Genomic DNA, 20,200 nt, shown 5'->3' with positions numbered 1-20,200 from the left:
TGTTAGTTGTCATTGCTATCCTGGTGAGAACAGCATGATCCCAGCAAACATACTCTCCTGCTAATCACTAACATAGTGGGAAGTTTTGTTTGTTATGGAGATACAGTAGTGAGTGTGTTGGCTAAGGGCAGTCATCAGAATTACAGAAAACTTCTCAAGGGAAGTGGTGCTTCAATTGAAAATCAGTGATGATTAGATTTACTCAGTTAAGTTGGGGAATATGGGGAAAAGTATGCAAGTGCTTGCTCTAACACCTGGCACAAAATGCATGGTTAACAAATGGAACCTGTTAGCACACAGGACTAGGGACGAGGGTGGCATGTCACGTGGACGATCATGACTTCTGTTTTACTTATATTGAAATGTACAAGTGTGTGATTTGTACAAGCAGATATATTTAGTGGTAGGTTCAAAATAAAAGTACATATGCGTGATACTCAATTCAATAGGCTGTCAGAAAAAAAAAATCCATTACTAGAAACAGAAATTTAGTAGTCATTAAGTGAAACATGTTATATAAAATTGTAGAAATTGTGGAGAGAGTGGATAGTCAGACATGAAGAGGAACTAATAGACCTAAGCAACCAAAATAGGAAAAAAAAACAGAGAAAAATTACAAGTGTAATTTTAAAGTAACTTTATCAAAATATTTTTTTAAAAAATACAATAAAATTGTGTTGAAGATACTGTATTCTGCATAACAGTTTACACAATAACAGAGAAATATGGAAGGAAGACAAGGGAGGAAAGCTTACATGTGGTCTTCTATGTAATGTTTAGCATGTAATGTTTTAGTTTAGGAAAAAACTTACCAAAAAGAAAAAAAAAAACTGAAAAAAATCTGGAGCAGAGACTCCAAGTTCTGATCAAGACTCTTTAGAGTGAGTCCAAATTACTTATAATGTATTAACCTTTTGACAAAGACCAAATCGTTAACCAAAAGTATTAATGATATAATATTTTTCACTTAGCTCTGAGTAGGGAAGAACTTGGGGAGCCAAATGACATTTTGCTACCCATGAAATCATACTGCATTAGTGATAAATCCAACCATATTCATATTATGATTTAAAATATAATATGTAAATAAAGTGAAGATAGTGCTGATTATGTTAGATTTTATACAGATAATATACTCTAAATAACCTCTTTGAATTATTGAGCATGCAGATTGGACAGAAGTGATGAAATTCAGTGATGAAAAACTATACAATAACAACTTTTGTTCTGCTGGGACTGACAGATGACCCTGAGCTACAGGTGCTGATTTTTATCTTTCTATTTCTCGCTTACATACTGAGTGTAACTGGAAACCTGACCATCATCACACTCACATTTGTGGATTCCCATCTTAAAACACCCATGTACTTTTTCTTAAAAAATTTCTCCTTCTTGGAGATCTCACTCACATCTTCTTATATTCCCAGATACCTGTATAGCATAGCAACAGGTGACAAGGTCATTACCTATAATGCTTGTTTCATCCAAGTGTTTATCTCTGACCTGTGTGGAATAACAGAATTTTATCTGTTGGCCGCTATGTCCTTTGACCGCTACATGGCCATCTGCAAACCCCTGCATTATGTGACCATCATGAGCAGCCAAGTCTGCAGGATTCTCATCATCTCTTGCTGGATGGCTGGTCTCTGTATTTTAATCCCACCACTTATCCTGGGTTTAAATCTAAAATTTTGTGACTCTAACAGGATTGATCATTTTGGCTGTGATGCATTTCCTTTAGTGGAAATCTCGTGCTCAGACACACGGTTGATGGAACAGACCGTTATAATCTGTGCTGTGCTGACCCTGAATATGACTCTTACTTGTGTGGTTCTGTCATATGCTTATATCATCAAGACAATTTTTAGCTTCCCTTCTGTTCAGCAAAGGAAAAAGGCTTTTTCCACCTGTTCTTCACACATGATTGTGGTTTCGTTTACCTATGGCACCTGCATTTTCATCTACGTGAATCCTACAGCAAAGGAAGAAGTGACCATTAAAAAAGTGGTTTCACTGCTTATTTTTTCTGTTTCACCTACGTTGAACCCATTTATTTATACCCTGAGAAACAACCAAGTTAAGGAAGCCTTTAAGGACTCAATCAAAAGAACTGCCTTGCTCTCAACTAAGTAAAAGAAAATAATATTTTTAAAACATCACCTCAAAAACAAGGATAAATGGCCATAGTCATTTATCTTTGAAACTTGTGATCATGTTTGTTTAATAATATGCATGTGAGTAGCATTAATTTCTCAACATTTCTTTAACCTAGCTTCCACTGAGCCCTGCTCAAACCATTTTTGTATCTTCATTCTTCAAACCAAGAATTAAATCTCTTGAGTATAAAATGTATAAATGAAAAATAAATACTGGAAAATACTTTATGTAATATCAAAATATATTATAGATCAATAAAATCAAATTAATATAGCATTGGCATAAGAAAAGATAAAATGTTCAGTAGAACTTTTGAGATCATGAAAGTATAGACTAATAATATATAGCCTTTATTTTATATAAAGATTTATTTTGCTTATTATATAAAAGTGGGAAATTTTCAGTTCAGTAGGAAAATCATGGTTTATTTATTAATTCTTTCAATCACACAAAAAACTCAAATGAAAAAGGTTTACTTTTTATTTACACAACATATATGTTACATTCTAAATGTTTTAAAATTTTAAGTATAAAAATAAACAAATAAAAACTTAGGAAATACAGATGATCACAATAATATAAAGAAGCAAGAAACTTTCTTAAGAATTTAAAGGCAGAAAGTGACAAAAGAAAAGGCACCTATTTGATTACTTGTGTGTTAACCATTTTGGCTGGCAAAAGATATCACTGAAAAATTCATAAGTCGAATAATAATGCTGAAACTAAATATATAACATTGACAATGAGATCCCCTCTAAAGGAAATTAAGAGCTCCTGCAGATGAACAATACAAGTGAAAAGGTCTAAATAAAAATAACCAGAAAATAGAAATAAGCAATTTAGAGAACATTAAAGCCCAATTAGTAAAGAATGTACTATTGTCAACTGATCTTAGAATCATCCTAATGTCAAAAAATTTATACTGAGGTAAAAATTTATACCAATCAAAACTGTTGATTTTAGAAAAATCTTTTCATCTGTTGCTGAATAAGACAATGGACAAAAGGCTGCTTTCCTATAGTGCATGTGGAAATTTAAATTGCTAAAACTTTTTGGCCAGCAATCAGAAAATCTGCAATTTGAAAGTGCACATATAGTTTGATACAGCAATTCCATGTCTGCAACTCTTTCTCATAGAAATTAAAGCACCATTCTGGAAGGATATACAGTATTAAAAGCATAGCATGAAAAGAAAGGCACAGTATGGAAAGCAGCATTTCTAGTAACAAAAAAATCTCAAAGCAAGATGAAAACTCATTAATTAATGGAATGTCATGCAATTATTAAACAAATATATTATAGTGACAATTTGATCTGCAGTAATTCTTGTGAATTTTTTTGAAAAGATGGAAAAGTGTGTTTGATGTGATCAAGTTTTGTAATGAAAATCTTGGCAAAAACCCTTCAGTAGGTGTGTGTATATGTATATACACATACGTCAACATATAGAGAGATGCGTGTATGTAAAAATACATGTATATGTAAAAATGTTTACATTATTCATTTAAAATAATATAAAACATATTGAGAGCCCAGTTGGCTCATGCCATGCACATTTAAAAAAAAAAAAAAGGACTGACCCTTGATTAGCTGCTGGAGACAACCTGAGTCCTTGGAATAAGTTGCCTGATTAGAGTGTTCTTTAATTCCTTAGGCCCTGGCCATACTGTATCGTTTGATCTCTGATAGGCTGGAGACTAAGTAGCCAAGGTCAGTCCTGTGGGCCCTGCATGCCTAGTGACTGATTTTCCAATAAACCCCTGGACCCCAAGGCTCAGGTGAGCCTCCCTGGTTGGAAACACTTTGTACATGTTGTCACATACTGTCAAGAATTAAGTTCATCCCTATTTCCACTTGGAGGGGATACCTGAAAGCTTGTGCCTGGTTTCTCCTGGACCTTGTCCATTGGATGGGGGTCCCCATTTCATAGCTGGCTGTCAGCCAAGGTCTGCCAGAAATAGACAATTTTCTTTATTTTCAGATCTCTTGCATGCTTCAAATTTCTTTCACCAGTAAAAGCTTCCATCCTTTTTAAGGGCTCATTTGATTAAGGTCCACCAAGGATAATTTCCTTATCTTAAAGTCAACTATTTTAGACCTTATTACATATGAAAAACAATCCCTTTACACTAGCATTTGTATTCTTGTATGGTTGAAGGCAGCAAAAGATGCAAGTATATCAAAGTCTGGGAGCTCTGGGACCTGAGATGGTTAATTTTATGTGTCAACTTGTTTAGGGTGCCCAGATAGTCAAACATTATGCTGGCTGTCTCCGTAAGGGTGTATTTGAATGAGATTAACATTAAAATTGGTGGACTTGAGTGGACTGCCCTCCATAATGAAGGTGAGCTTCATCCAATCACCCCTTAGTAAGAAAATTCTCCAGCAGGCTGCTTCCAGACTTAATCTGCGAAATTGGCTCTTTCTGGTTCTTCAGCAAACTGCCTTTGAACTCAAACTGCAGATATCCCTGAGTCTCCAGCCTACAGATTTTGGACTTGCCATCCTCTGTAAGCATATGAGCCAACTGCCAATGCCTTATTACATATACCCTATTGGTTCTGTCTCTCTGGAGAATCCAGACTAATATAGAGACCATCTTAGAATTCTGCCTGCTACACATGAAATATATTAGAAAGACTAAACTATACTTTTAGAGATGAAAGCTACAAAATTTGAGATGAAAAACAACATGAAATATGTATAATGAAACTGACTATATTCTGGGCTATAAAAGAATTCAAATCATATAAAGCGTGAACTCTGACCACAAGAGAATTCTAAATATTACAAAAAGACATGAGAACAATCTCCAAACATACAAAAACTAACATAAATCAAAATAAGACATAGTTCACTGAAGAAATCAAAAGATATTTAAAATATTTTGAAATGAGTGAAAATTAAAGTACAACATGCCAAAATATGTTGGATGCAGCAAAAGCAGTATTGGGAGGACAATTTATGATACTAAATGCCTATACTAGAAAAAAAAAGAAAAAAATCTAAATTCTCTCAATCTTCTCCACAATATTAGGAAAAAAGGGAAGAAAATAAATCAAATACAAAGTAAACAGGAAAAAATAATAAAAATTATTATAGAAATCAATTGAAATGGAAGAGGAAAACCATAGATAAAAGTTGGTTCTTAGAGAAAAATCAAGAAAGAAGAGAGAGACCACAAATTACAAATATAAGGAATGAGGGAGGTGATGTAACTATAAATTTAATAGACATTAAAAGGAAAATAAAGGAATATTACTAAAAGCGCATAACCATAAGTTGACAGCTTATATAAAATGGACAGATTCCTTACAGCATGCTGCACTGTGCACAATGGTGGTGCTTAAACAGTGATTGCTAAAGACTTACAGGGCCCAGAGTGACAGTATTTACAATTAGAATTTATTACAAGAGAAAGATACACTACATGAACAGCATTAAAATAAAGGTATGGCCCACAGGCAAAGGCTGTTATCACAAAAAGGGGTCTGAAGAGGTGAGATACACACTCTTATTGTCCTCCCTCGGTAGGGATCATGGATGGACATACTTTCTGTCTCAGACCAGAAGCCACTGACATGTGTAGAAAACACCTCAATCCCAGAGGCCCCAAACAGAGTCACAGCTGAGGATTTTTATATGTTTTTAACTATATGGGAACATTCCTGCCACATAAATAACCTCAAAAGTAGAAGCCTAAAATGGTCCCACCTAGACCAAGTGCAAATGATGAATAAATATTAATCAATAAACAACGTTAACAAGCTGGTAAACACTGTCCTGAGACTCCTTAGACCCATGATTTAAAAGCAACATATTAATCAGTATAGTTCATGGCTTTCCCGGGGTCAGTGCCATGCTGGAAGTTCAGCAAAAATAGCTCAGAGCAACTAGAATCAGGCTTGCTATAATTAACCTTCAAAGCACAAAAACAAACAAAACTCAGTCCAAAAAAAAAAAAAAGATTAATAGCCATCCATGTATTGCAGAAACTGTAAAATGTGGTTAAACACATTTCCATAAATAAAATCCAAACCAAATGCCTTCACTGATGAATTTTACCAAATATGTAAGTAAGAAATAATACTATTTCTACACAAATTTTTTCAGAAAATTAATAAGAAGAGGATATTTCTAAATTTATTTTATAAGGTCAACAATAGCCTGATAACAAAATCAAAAACGTTACAAGAAAGAAGTAGATAGACCAATAACTCTCATAAATATAGTTGTAAAAATTAACTGTTAGCAATAGAAATGAGATATATACAGATTTAGAGAGATATGCATCATCACCCCAGGGAATTTTATCCCAGGAATGTAAGACTGATTTAACACTTGAAAATCAATCAATATAACCCACCATATAATAAAACTAAAAAATAAAAGGTATATATACATGATTATCTTAATCAATGCAGAAGCATTTGAAAAATCCAACATCCATTCCTAATTAAAAAAAAATTGTTAGCCAATATTTCATAATAACTTTAAATGGAATAAGTTATAAAAAATGTTGAATCACTATGTTATACACCTGAACAAACTTAATATTGTAAATTGACTATACTTCAATTTTAAGAAAATACTTAGAAAACTAGGAAATAAAACTCAACTTAATAAAAGACATCTACCAAAAAAATACGTCATATTTAATAATGAAATGCCAAATGCTTCCCCTAAGATCAAGAGCAACACAAGGATGGCCACTGTAACTATTTCTATTCAACACTGTACTGAAGATTATAGTCAGTGCAGTACATCCAAAAAAGAAAAAAATCTAGATTCCACAGGAAGGAAAGAATTGTCCTTATTTCTCTGCAACTTCATATGATAAATGTTGCAGAAAAATACTGACAAAGTTCAAACGTATTTTATATACTAACAATAAGAAATTGAACACTAAAAAGTGGCATCAAAATATTAAAGATATAGGCCTATATTTGACAAAAGATATGAAAGATCTGCATATTGAGAACTAAAAATTTACTAAAATTTTAAATGAGCCATATGGGTGGAGATATATGCCACTTTCCTAGATTAAAACACTAAATATTATTGAGAGTTTGATTATTTCCAAATTAATTTATAGGTTCAATTTGATTTTAATCAAGAAATTAACAAGGTGTTTTACAAAATACATATGAAAATTCAAAAGACCTAGAATTACCATTTAAGTCTGAAAAAGAACAAAGTTACAGAACCTATCTTGTTTCTGTTTAGCACTTGTTATTAAGCTAACTAATCAAGACAGTGTGGTACTGATGTAAAAATACAGAAACAGGTCAGTGAAAAATAACTGAGACTCCAGAACTAAATCACCATATTTGTGGTGTACTGATTTTTGACAGAGGTGCAGGAACTATTTACCAAGAAAGGTTACGCTTTTCTACAAATGGCACTGGAAAAATCAGATAATCGTATTTTTAAAATGTGAACTTTGATATGTACTTGTACGATTGACAAATAAATTTATAAAAGTTAACTCAAAATGAATCCTATAAGTAAAACAAACTACAGTACTTCTAGGACAAAATACTAGAGAACATTGTTGGGTTAGGCAAAGTTATTTTTAAATATAATAGCAAAAACATGATGCATTTTTTTTAATTATGAAATACCACCTATACAAATTTAAACTTTCTGCTTTTAAAAAGATACTATTAAGGGTATAAGACTAGCCATAAGTGAGGAAAAATATTTGCAAATCACAAATCTGGCAAAGGACTTGTATCCAAACTGTACAAAGAACTCTCAAAATTCAATAATAAGAAAATGTTTTAAATAAGCAAATGATTTAAACAGATATTTCACCAAGGAAGATATACATATGGTAACTAAACACACAAAAAAATGTTCAACATCATTAGCTTTAGGTATGTGAAAATTAAAATTACAATGGGATACTACTACACATTTACTAGAATGTCTAAAAGCATAAGATTAATCATACCAAGGAAGTGGACCAATCAGAACACTCCTACACTACTGTTGGGAATGTAAAATCATATGATTGCTCTAGAAAACTTGTTGACAGTTTATTAAAAAGTTAAGTATGTACCTTCTAGATGACCCAGCCATTCCACTCCAAAGTATTTACCCAATAGAAATGAAAGTACATGCCATTAGAGCTATTTTTCTATGAATGTTCATAGCAGCTTTATTTGTAAGTACCTTAAAATTGAAATGACAAAATACCTTATTGGCAAATAAACAGAAAATTTTAGTATATCCGCACAATGGAATTTTTCTCAGAAATAAAAGGAATGAAGGGTAGATACACGTAATAACATGGATGAATCTCAAAAAAAATTATGCTCAGTGAAACAAGCAAAATGAAAAATGACCCCAAGCCAAGAAACCAGATGCTTAAAGGAACCATACCCCACCCACCTGCAAGCCAGCACCACCACCAGGACTCCCGAGACCACAAAGCCAGCTCATCCAGGACCCAACTCTGCCCATCAGTGGTTGGCAGACTCCACACAAAGCAGGAGCTGGTAGCAAACCAGTCTGGGGTCCAGCCCAGCCTACCAGTGCACCCACAGTAATGAGCTCTGCCACAGAAGGGTCCTCAAACCAACATAGGGTGCACTCCTGAAGCATATAGTTCTGGTGATCAGAGAGTGCTGTTGGGCCCCATAGGACATCTCCCACATAAGGCCACACCTCTGAGATAAGGAAGTATAACCAACCTAATACACAGAAATAAAAACAGAATTAGGCAAAGGGAGGCAACAGAAACAGTTCCAAACTAAGGAACAAGGTAAAACCCCAGAAGAACTAAGCAAATGGAGGTAAGAAATCTGCCTGATAAAAAAGTTCAAAGTGATGATCATAAAGACTCTCAATGAACTTGGGAGAAGAATGGATGAACACAATGAGAAGCTTAATAGTTAGAAAACATAAAGAAGAACCAAACAGAGTAGAAGGATACAATAACTGAAACAAGAACTACACTAGAAGAAATTAGATTAGCTGACACAGAGGAATGGAGACCTCTGGGACATTATCAAATGTACTAACATTTATATTATAGGAACCCCAAAAGAACAGAGTGAAAAGGGGCAGAGAAGTTATTTGAAGACATAATAGGGAGGGAGGGTACAGCTCAGTGGTAGAGCATGTGCTTAGCACGCACAGGGTCCTGGGTGCAATACCCAGTTCCCAGTCCCTCCATTAAAAGAAAATAAATTAATTAAAATGAAGACATAATAGCTGAATATTTCCCTAACCTGGGAAAGGAAACAGACATCCAGGTCCAGGAATCACAGAGTCTCAAACAAGATCAAACTAGAGAAGGAGATCCACACAAAGACATGTAACTAAAATGTCAAAACTTAAAGATAAAAAGAGTATCTTAAAAGTAACAAGGGAAAAGGAACTAGTTATGTACAAGGGAATTCACATAGAGACCATCAACTGACTTTTCAGCAGAAAATCTGCAGGACAGAAGGATGGCACAATATATTTAAAGTGATGAAAGAAAAAAACCCACAATCAATGAATATACTACCCAGCAAGGCTATCACTCAGATTTAAAGGCGAGATCAAGAGTTTTACATACAAAAAAAAAAAAAAAGAGTTCAGCACTACTAAGTCAGCTTTATGAGAAATGTTAAAGGGCCCTCTCTAAGTGAAAGAGAAAAGACCATAACCAGATATATGAAAATCATGAAAGGAAAAATGTCTTCAGTAAAGGCAAATAAACAGTAAAATTAGTAGACTGAATATTTATAATGCTAATAGAAACGTTAAAAGACAAAAGTAGTAAAAATCATCTATATGCACAAAAAGTAGTTAAGGGATACACAAAACAAAAAGAAGTAAGATATGATGTCAAAAACATTAAACATGGGGGGCATTTGAGGGAGTAAAAATGCAAGGTTTTTAGAATGTGTTTGACCATAAGAAATCAACAATTTAAAAAAATCACAGATACACAGATAGATATAGATAAGAGATAAAGATAGAGCTAGAGATGATGATAGAGGTATTTCTATATCTATATCTATTTCTCTATAGATACACAGATATTCCTATATATGGGATGCTCATGTTATCCACAAGCCAAAAATCTATAATAGGTACACAAAAAGAAAGGAATCCAAACATAACATTAAAGATAGTCATCAAATCACAAGGGAAGAGAGAAAAATAAGGAACAAAATAGAACTACAAAACAAACTGAAAACAGTCAACAAAATGGCCATAATTACATGTCTAGCAATAATTACTTTAAATGTAAATGGACTAAAATCTCCAACAAAAACACATACAGTGCTTGGATGTATAAATAAGTAAGATTCATATATATTCTGTCTATAAGGGACTCACTTCAGATCTAATGACACCCACAAATCAAATGTAGGGATGGAAAAAGGTGTTCCATGCAAATGGAAATCAAAAGAAAGCTGGAGTAGCAATACTAGTATCAGAAAAAATAGGCTTTAAAACAAAGGCTAACAAGAGACAAAGAAAGACATTACATAATGATAAAGGGATCAATTCAACAAGACAGTATAACAATTATAAATATATATACCATATAATATCACTCACATGTGGAATCTAAGAAAACAACACACAAACGAATTTATTTACAAAACAGAAACAGACTCACAGATATAGAAAACAAATTTATGGTTATCGGGGGTGTGGAAAAGGAGTGGGAAGGGATAAATTAGGAATCTGAGATTTGCAGATATTAACTACTATATATAAAATAGATATACAAGTTTCTTCTGGATAACACAGAGAACTATATTCAGCATCTTGTAGTAAACTATAATGAAATATGAAAATGAATATATGTATGCATAGATATTTTTGAAACATTACGCTGTACACCAGAAATTGACACTACATTGTAAACTGAGTATACTTCAATTTAAAAATAATAATAATGTTTTTTTTTAAATGAACAAACAGAACAAAACAGAAACAGCTTCACAGACACAAAAAGAAAGGTAATTGTTGGGAGGAAGCTGGATGAAAAATAAAAGCAAAACAAAACAAAAATAAAAATGGTAACTTTTTGAGGTAGTGAATGCTAATTAGCTGGACTGTTTTGATCATTTTACAATGTATATTTAAATGAAACCATCATGTTCTGCACCTTAAATACATAAAAGTTTTGGCAATTATACCTAAAAAACCTGAAGAAATATTTTTAAATAGGAAAAAGGAAGAATTGTATATACTATATCCTTCTAATTCGTATAAAATTCTAGAAAATGCAAACCAATCTATAATAACAGAGAACAGCTGAGTGACTGGAAAATAGCGCTAGCCCAGTTATATTCTACTGGATATGGCTGCACAGTCTTCCCAACTCCGTTTGTCAAAGAGACTGCCCTTTCCATGTTGTATATTCTTGGCTCTTTTGTCATAAATTAGTTGACCATAGGAGAATGCAAAATTTAAAAGGACATAAATTTATAGTAAATTGACTTTAAGATCTGATAGAACATTAAGATAGTGAATATAAATTAATTAAAATAAATGATATATAATTAAAATTTATATATAATATAATATGAGTATTAATTTAGACTCTGTGTAGAAGTTTAAGAACACTGATTTATATATCCAATTATACATACTCTGTTCCTAATGTTTAGTTTTTAACAGTACCTACAAATACATTGATACATTTGAAGAAAAAACTGTCTGGATGGGATATGATTTTATACATTTTTAAAATTTTTTGTTGTCTATTTAAAATTTCCCAAATATAACAAGTAACTTATGTAACAAACCATCAAATGAGAAATGTGGTTTCTTTATGATCCTCCAATAAAATATGTATCAGTTTATGCTATGTGACAGTACAGTGGAGCTAAAATTGTGTTTTAAAATTGTGTTTTATAAAATTGTGTTGCCTACTGGCCTGTATCTGCTGCATCCTCCTGTCTCCAAGGACAGTGTCTCCAAAGAAGCCATTGTTGCCATACTGTTTTATAACAAGTTTTATTACTCAGAAGATTTATTAGTGACTGTTCTTGGGTCACTGGGGACTCTATTTATTCACTTAGTCGCTTTTTTATCAAACAAAGCAAATGTCAAGCCAGAAACAGTAAATGCCTTCACAGCCCTAAGAGATAAGAATAGCAACTTTCCTGAAACTGGAAAGATTTCTGACATTCCACAGTCTTCATATAATATTATTGTATTTGTTTTTTCTTTTTTTGAGGGAGTTTTTAAGAGCGTAATAAGGAATTCCATGAAATTGGTTGAAGATGGAAAGTGCAGAGAGGTCTATGCATATTGGATTTGTTGTGAATGTGAGAGTGGACTCATAAGCAAAAGTAACCAGAAGTTCATATGAAAATCTTCATCTCAACTACGATTTTCAATTTAGGAATTTTAAGATTTCATGTGTTTCAATAACTAACAGAAACTATGATTGACAGTCGTAATAGTAAGTGAGTTTTGTCATTTAAATTATATTTACTTTGTGTGGTTTAAATTTTATGATGCTCTAGAAAACATATTTTACCTGTATTTTAAAAATTGGAAATGTGAGTGATAACTTTCTATATTTGGTAGAGAAGAGCGTACTTTTTTTCATTTTTTTAGAATGCAGTTCCTTTGGATACAAAATATCATTTTATAGATATTTATTAACAGGAATATACTGGCATTTAAAGAGATTAAAATTTGCTAGCTATCCAGAAATATATTAACTATATCATCAGTCTCACTTCAAAAAATAAGATACATATTCATGTAATTGTGTAAACATACTCCTCAATCTCCCCAAGGAATAACATGTTAACCGATATTGCATCCTCATTAGAGATTTTAGTCATCTTTTCAAACATATCTTTTGAAAGTAGAATAAACAAAAACCAGTTAGTCACATATCATTGAGTCATTTTTTAAATCTTTATGTACTTTAAAAGGAAAAAAACAGACATTTTTAGAGCATTGAATCATATCCAATGGTGGTGATAAGGCTAAGTTCACTCAGTGATATGATGCATGTGTTGTCTGAGAGATTAGAAAGGGGGTTGGAGAAAGGTAGGAGACGAGCAGCAGAAATATTTCTCCTACATCCTAATTTGATATAATATGACTGTTGATGTATCCCCAGTTCCTTTAGAGTGTTCTGTCAGGCAAATCATGAGCTTTGTTCATTTCTTCTTCCTTACGTTGTGTTTTGGAACCTTGAGGCCTTCCCTGTATTTGCTACTTAGATAGTCAGAGCTGACCCTGTCCCACATCAGTGAAACAACACATTAGTTCACACAGTAACAAGAGTGAACGATAAGTGTGTAGTTCACATAGACAAATAAATCAGGGTATCCAGGGGAAATTTTTCAGAAATCATTGTTGTAGGGAACTTTCGAACTGAAAGACACTAATTTTAAAATTAAACATTTGAGTTCCTACTAATGCAGTTAATTGTCAATGTCTTAAAACAATCTGTGGAAAAGCTATTAACACTAACTCAGAATCAAAAAAAGTTCATGCCTTCTGAATTTAATCTCACAGAAAGGTGCTCTCAGTGGCAAAAATTGCATCAACGGAATTTTACTGGAAGACAGAGCAAAGAGAAGGCAGTTTCTCTTATCTGCTGTGAAAGTATAAAAGCAGAAAAGTTGATCCTCTTCCAAAACAAAAAAGAAAGAAATTCAAAAACAGATTCTAACAAATAAAAGGTAAATAAACAAAGTTATTATCAAAATACTTTGAATTAGCAGTTCAAATAGAGGAGGGAGGGTATAGCTCAGTGGTAAGTCCTGGGTTCAATCCCCAGTACTTCCATTAAAATCACTAAGTAAATAAATAAACCTAATTACCTCCCCCCAGAATAAAGCAAAGCAAAATAAAAAACCAAAAAATAAATTAAAAAAAGAAGTCTGAATAGAAAGGAAAATAGTTTCCTAGGTGTCCATAAAACATGAGATAAATTCATTTCAGAATATTTATTGGACGGTTGACAATCTATCTGAGACTGTGTTACTAGTATGGTGAAAAAGACACAGTTCATGATCCTCACAAATAAGTATTCTTTCTTAAGTGTTAAAATGGTAGGCAAGCCATTGTCTTCTATGGGAACACAGTGGCCGGGATTAGAGAGAGCATAGTTCTCAGACTTGCAGGAAACTTTCTAGAGGTCTTAAAGATGAAATCAAAACCCAATCGAAGATTAGAACTTACTCAGGTGAGTTCAAGACAGAAAACAAATGTTCTGTGAGAAATATTTACTAAAATACCTGTCATGTGGAATGTACTCAATAAATGTAGCCTATTATCTTTGTTAGAAGGAATATATTAAGAGAACAAGGAAGAGAGATAAGATCATGATTTTTCCCTGTGATGTAGTCCATGTGAAATGTTCAAACAGATGCATCAGGTTGCATCTGAGAATCAGGAGTATTACAAAATAAAGATACAGATTTAGAAATAACCATCTGAAAGATGATACTTCAAAACTTAGGAATCAATGAAGATACAGAGGGAATATTAGTATGGAGACACATGAAAAGAGTTGAAGAGAATACTAACAGACAGATAAAAGAGTCAGAGAAACATATCATCCATAGTATCTTTGAAGTTTATTTATCAGAGCACTTGATGAAAAAAATGTATACTTTGCATAAGTACATTGTGCATTAAGGCATTCTATATTCTGCATCACTGTGAATTATAAATGATTACTCTGGGACAGAGAAATCTTAGAATGAGGCAGTGTCTGGTGGGGAGCTGAAAAATTTGTGTGTGTGTGTGTATGTGTGTGTACACGCATACATGATGAAGTTTACAGTTGTTCAGGGGACATGTATGCAATAAACAAAAACAGAAAAAAATTCTTTCATTGCAGAGCTGGAACAGAGAACTCAAGTGACTACAAAGTGTGCACAATGAACCCAAATGGTCTGATGTATCTTAATTCTTTAATAAGGACCGAAGTGTCAAGCAACTATGTCAAACAGAGAATTCTTGAAGGTCAAAAGATATCTTTGTTTCTGTAAAATGACAGATCCATGGAAGTCATAAGCAGTCCTTTACAGAGTGTGCATTTAAACTGCAATTATTTTTAATTAATAATAAATAAGAAAAATCTGAATATGATAGATTTCATGCTGTTAAAATAACCTATAATGAATGTCTCATTGTTACGTGCAGATTTAACACAACTCAGCAGTCAGCAATGAGAAACAGAACAGTAACAACATTCATTCTGCTGGGACTGACAGATGACCCTCAACTGCGGGTTGTGATTTTTATCTTTCTCTTTCTCACCTACATGCTGAGCATAACTGGGAACCTGACCATCATCTCCCTCATCTTATTGGATTCCCACCTTAAAACAGCCACCTTAAAACTATTTCCTACAAAATTTCTCCTTCTTGGAGACCTCATTCACAACCGCTTGTATTCCCAGATACTTGTATAATATAGCAACAGGTGACAAGGTCATTACCTACAATGCCTGTGCCAGCCAAGTATTTTTCACTGACCTCTTTGGTGTAACCGATTTTTTCTCCTGGCAGCCATGTTCTATGACTGCTACGTGGCCATCTGCAAACCCCTGCATTATGTGACCATCATGAGCAGCACAGTCTGCAGAAGATTTGTCTTTTGTTGTTGGGTAGCTGGTCTATTTATTATCATCCCCCCACTTAGCCTAGGCCTAAATCTGGAATTCTGCGATTCTAACACTATTGATCATTTTATCTGTGATGCGTCCCCCCTCCTAAAGATCTCTTGTTCAAATACTTGGTACATGGAACAGACTATTGTAAGCTGTGCTGTGCTGATCCTCCTTATGACACTGATGTGTGTAGTTGTGTCCTATATTTATATCATCAAGACAATTTTAGGATTTCCTTCTGCCCAGCAAAAGAAAAAAGCCTCTTCTACCTGCTCCTCCCACATGATTGTGGTTTCAATCACCTACGGCAGCTGCATCTTCATCTACATCAAACCTTCAGCAAAGGAATCAGTGGCCATCAACAAGAGTGTGACAGTGCTCACTACTTCCATCGCTCCAGTGCTGAACCCTTTCATTTACACACTGAGGAATAAGCAAGTCAAACAAGCCTTCAATAACTCAATAAAAAGAACTGTAATATTTTCCAAGAAATGAGTGAATGTAAAGTCAAATAAACACATAATGAACCTACCAAGTTTCATTGTCAGGTTACACTCTCATTCATCCTGATCTAGTGACATCTTCGTCACAAACCTCTTTGAAGATTCTTCCATAAACAAGCATGTTAATAGCTTTTAAAAATTTAAATCCTGGCTTCTTCTCCAAATTACGAATATCAAGAAACAAAACACAACTAAAACAGAAGTACATCTCCAAATTAGAAATACCAAAAAATTTAAACATAAGTTAATGAATTTTTACATTTTCCGGAGAAAGAATAAGTAATGGTCCTACCTTTGTTTCTTCCAGTCCAAAGCTTTTGAATGATTTATCCATTGATTCACTTAACAAATATTGTGATGGATACTTTCTTCGGAGTAGTCACTGTTTTAGACACTAAAAATAAAGAAGAGAACAACCAGGAAAAACTTACTTCCATGTACCCTCGGGGTAAATAGAAATAATTCTATTTTAAAGAAAGCAAAAATAGTTAACATGCACTATATAAATATTTTTATGAAGGGGAATTATAAACCTTATACTTATGGAAAAATATCTAAGATACTAAAAAGCTGTAAGATTTGTGATATATATCGAATTCATAATAACCAAAATTTTTCTCAAAAAATACAAATTTAAAGGGAAGATGGTAAAAATGAATAGTAACTATTTGACGGAATTTATATATTTGGGTGTTGCAAAAAACCTGCCCAATATAGACACATATGCTGAAATGCCAACACAGAATGTCTCTAAAATAAGCAAACATATGTCAAAAAATTAAATGAGAGAAATCAAGGAAATAAAAGCAGTCAATATATGGGATCTTGGAAACTGAGAAAAGTTTTCAGAAGGAATATGGAAAGCTGTACATGAAAGCATTGCATCTTTTATGATATACACAGTTATACATTGGAAGAACACAAATTGTTTACCACATTTCCTCCAGAAAAAGAACCTCACACAGCTCATAATCTAAAACTATTTCCCCCATCCACTACATTTCAGTTTCTAGGAATTTGAACCTATGTTTCCCGTCTGAGTTCATGTCTAGTCTTTTCCATCTGCTGTTTCCCTGTCAAAATGGTTTCCTCATTCTTTATTGGATTGTCCTTTTTTCCTTCAGTTTTTAGGTAAAAATTCCTCAGATTCCTCAAAAAATTAAACATAATACTACCCTATGATCCAGCAATCCCACTTCTCGGTATATATTCAAAAGAATTGAAAACAAGATCTCAAAGAGATGTCTGAACTCTCATGTTCATTGCAGCACTATCCATAATAACTAATATATAGACACAATCGAAATGTCTATCTACTGATGAATGAATAAATTAAATGTGGTTTACACATACAAGGAAACACTATTCAGCCTTAAAAGAGCAGGAAATTCTACAACATGCAACAATATGGGCTTTGAAGACATTATCCTAAGCAAAATAAGCCAGACGTGTACTGAAAAGACAAGTACTTGAAAGACAAGCACTTCATGATTTCAGTTACATGAAATACCTAAAATAGTCAAATTCATAAAATCAAATACTAGAATTGTGCTTACCAACGGGGATTTATCAATAAACAGGCATAAAGTTTTAGTTAAGTAAATGAATAAGCTCTAGAGATCTGCTTTATAAAATTGTACCTATAGTCAAAAATAATATATTTTACTCTGAAAATTTGTTTAGAGGATAAATCTCATGTTAAGTGTTCTTACCACAGTAAAATCTTTTAAAAAATCATATTTTTCAGATAAGAAAATAAACAAGCCTTTATAAATACGATTTTCAGTAAATACCTAAATCTAAAGCTTGATGCTAGTTAACATTCCTGTACTTGATTGCCAACCCATCATTTAGCAATACCTATGGTTACTAAAATAGTAATAGGGACCAGTCCTTTGAGGTTTCACATTTTTATAACATCCTCAGGACATGTCTGTGCTTCACCTTGAAAATTTGTGAAAAGATCATCAGAATATCTATTGTATATTTGGCGAAAAACAAAATAAGCTCAAAAAACAACACATTAATCATAATTATAACACTAATACTGTTATCATGAATGGTAAAGATCTATCAGCTGTGTGATACTGTGATCTGTAGTAAGAAATATCTATTTGGTCATCCTCCAGCTCCTGGCACAAAGCTCACAAAACTGTTGGAATTTCCTAAGTGATAAGAGCCATAAAGGTATCTTTTGTTATGTTAACGAGGTGATTTGGGAAGCCCCTAGGTAACCTAAAGTTAAAGGATGATTGATGGGAATCAACCAAATGGATCTGAATTTTCAGTCCACCACTACTCTCAAGAGAGGAGAGAGGAGCTAGAGATTGAATTCAATCACCAAAGGCCAATGATTTAATCCATCATGGCAATGTAATAAAGCTTCCGTGAAAACACAAACGGATGAGGTTCAGAGGGCTTCCAAGTTGGTGAACACGTGGTGGGATAGCAGCTTCCTGGGAGAGGACATGGAAGCTCTGAGCCCCTTTCCATATATTTTGCCCTATGCATCTCTTCCATCAGGCTGTTCTGGAGTTACATCCTTTTACAATAAAATGGTGATCTAGTAGATACAATGTTTCTCTGAGTTCTATGAGTCACTATAGCAAATTAACTGAAGCCAAGGAGGAGATCGATGGAGCCTCAGATCCATAGCCAGTGGGTCAGAAGCACAGATGACAACCTAGACTTCCCATTGACCTTTAAAGTGGGAAGTGGACAGTCTTGTAAGATTGAGACCTTATCCTGTGGGACCTGATGCTACCTCCAGGTAGAGAGTGTCACAACTAACTTGAACTGTAGGACACCTAGCTGGTATCAGAAGATTGTTTCATGTGGGAAAAAACCACGTATCAGAATTGGTGTCAGAATCTTAAGCTGGAAAGAAAACAGTCACTCCTACTGGGAATTCTTTCCTTCCCAATCCTACACACCTCCAAACACAAAGAATCAACATGCAGTAAAACCCTCTATTTCCTCTATAACATTTTCTCTTTTTCTTTTTCTTTTTCTTTTTCTTTAATTGAAGTATAGTTAACTTACAACATTAACACTGTTAGTTTCAGGTATATAGCATAGTGATTCAGTATTTTTGAAGATTACATTCCATTATAGATTATTATAAGACAGCTATTTAGTGTATCCTTTGCTGCTTATCTATTTCACATATAGCAGTTCATATCTGTTAATCCCATACCCCTAATCCGTTCCTCCTCCTTCCCGCTCCCCTCTGGTAACAAGTTTGTTTTCTATATCTGTGAGTCTGTTTCTGTTTTGCATAAACATTCATTTGTATTATTTTTTAGATTCTACATATAAGTAACAACATAAAGCATTTGTCTTTCTCTTTACTACTTACTTCACTAAGCATAATATTCTCTTATGTCCATCCATACTGCTACAAATGGCAGTATTTCATTCTTTTTTATGGCTGAGTAATATGCCATTGTAAATATATATCACATCTTCTTAATCCAATGGTTCATTAGTAGGCACTTGGGTTGCTTCCACATCTTGACTATTGTAAACAGTGCTATTATGAACATCAGCATGCATGGATCTTTTCAAATCAGAATTTTCTCCAGATATGTGCCCAGAAGCGGGATTGCTAGATCATATGGCAACTCTATTTTTAATTTTTTAGCAAACCTCCATACTGTTTCCTATAGTGGCTTCACCAATTTACAATCCTACCAAGAACATATGAAGGTTCCCTTTTCTCCATATACACTCCAACATTTATTTGTAGACTTTTTCAAGATAGCTATTCTGACAGGTGTGAGATGATACCTCATTGTAGTTTTGATTTGCATTTCTCTAATAATTAGCAATGTTGAGCATCTTTTTATGTGTCTGTTGGCCATTTGCATTTCCTCTTTGGAAAAAATGTCTATTCAAGACTTCTGCCCACTTTTTTTTTATTGTTTTGTTA

General features: G+C 33.5%; 1 protein-coding gene and 1 pseudogene across 1 annotated transcript in view; both read left to right on the top strand.

Moving 5' to 3' along the window:
* The window catches only part of LOC140700339 (olfactory receptor 6C2-like), a 105,878-nt gene extending 103,745 nt beyond the window's left edge, over window positions 1–2,133 (top strand). The window contains exon 3 of the mRNA XM_072973835.1: window positions 1,164–2,133. Within this exon, the coding sequence (XP_072829936.1) occupies window positions 1,198–2,133 (936 nt within the window). The 5' untranslated portion in view covers window positions 1,164–1,197. The remainder of the gene's footprint in view (window positions 1–1,163) is intronic.
* LOC102531282 (olfactory receptor 6C2-like) lies at window positions 1,196–16,301 on the top strand (annotated as a pseudogene).
* Window positions 16,302–20,200: the final 3,899 nt, after the last annotated feature.

This window comes from Vicugna pacos, chromosome 12 (assembly GCF_048564905.1).
Source record: "Vicugna pacos chromosome 12, VicPac4, whole genome shotgun sequence".
Classification (NCBI taxonomy): domain Eukaryota; kingdom Metazoa; phylum Chordata; class Mammalia; order Artiodactyla; family Camelidae; genus Vicugna; species Vicugna pacos.
Note: the sequence above shows the minus strand (reverse complement) of the source record. Positions and strands in the feature narration are given on the sequence as shown.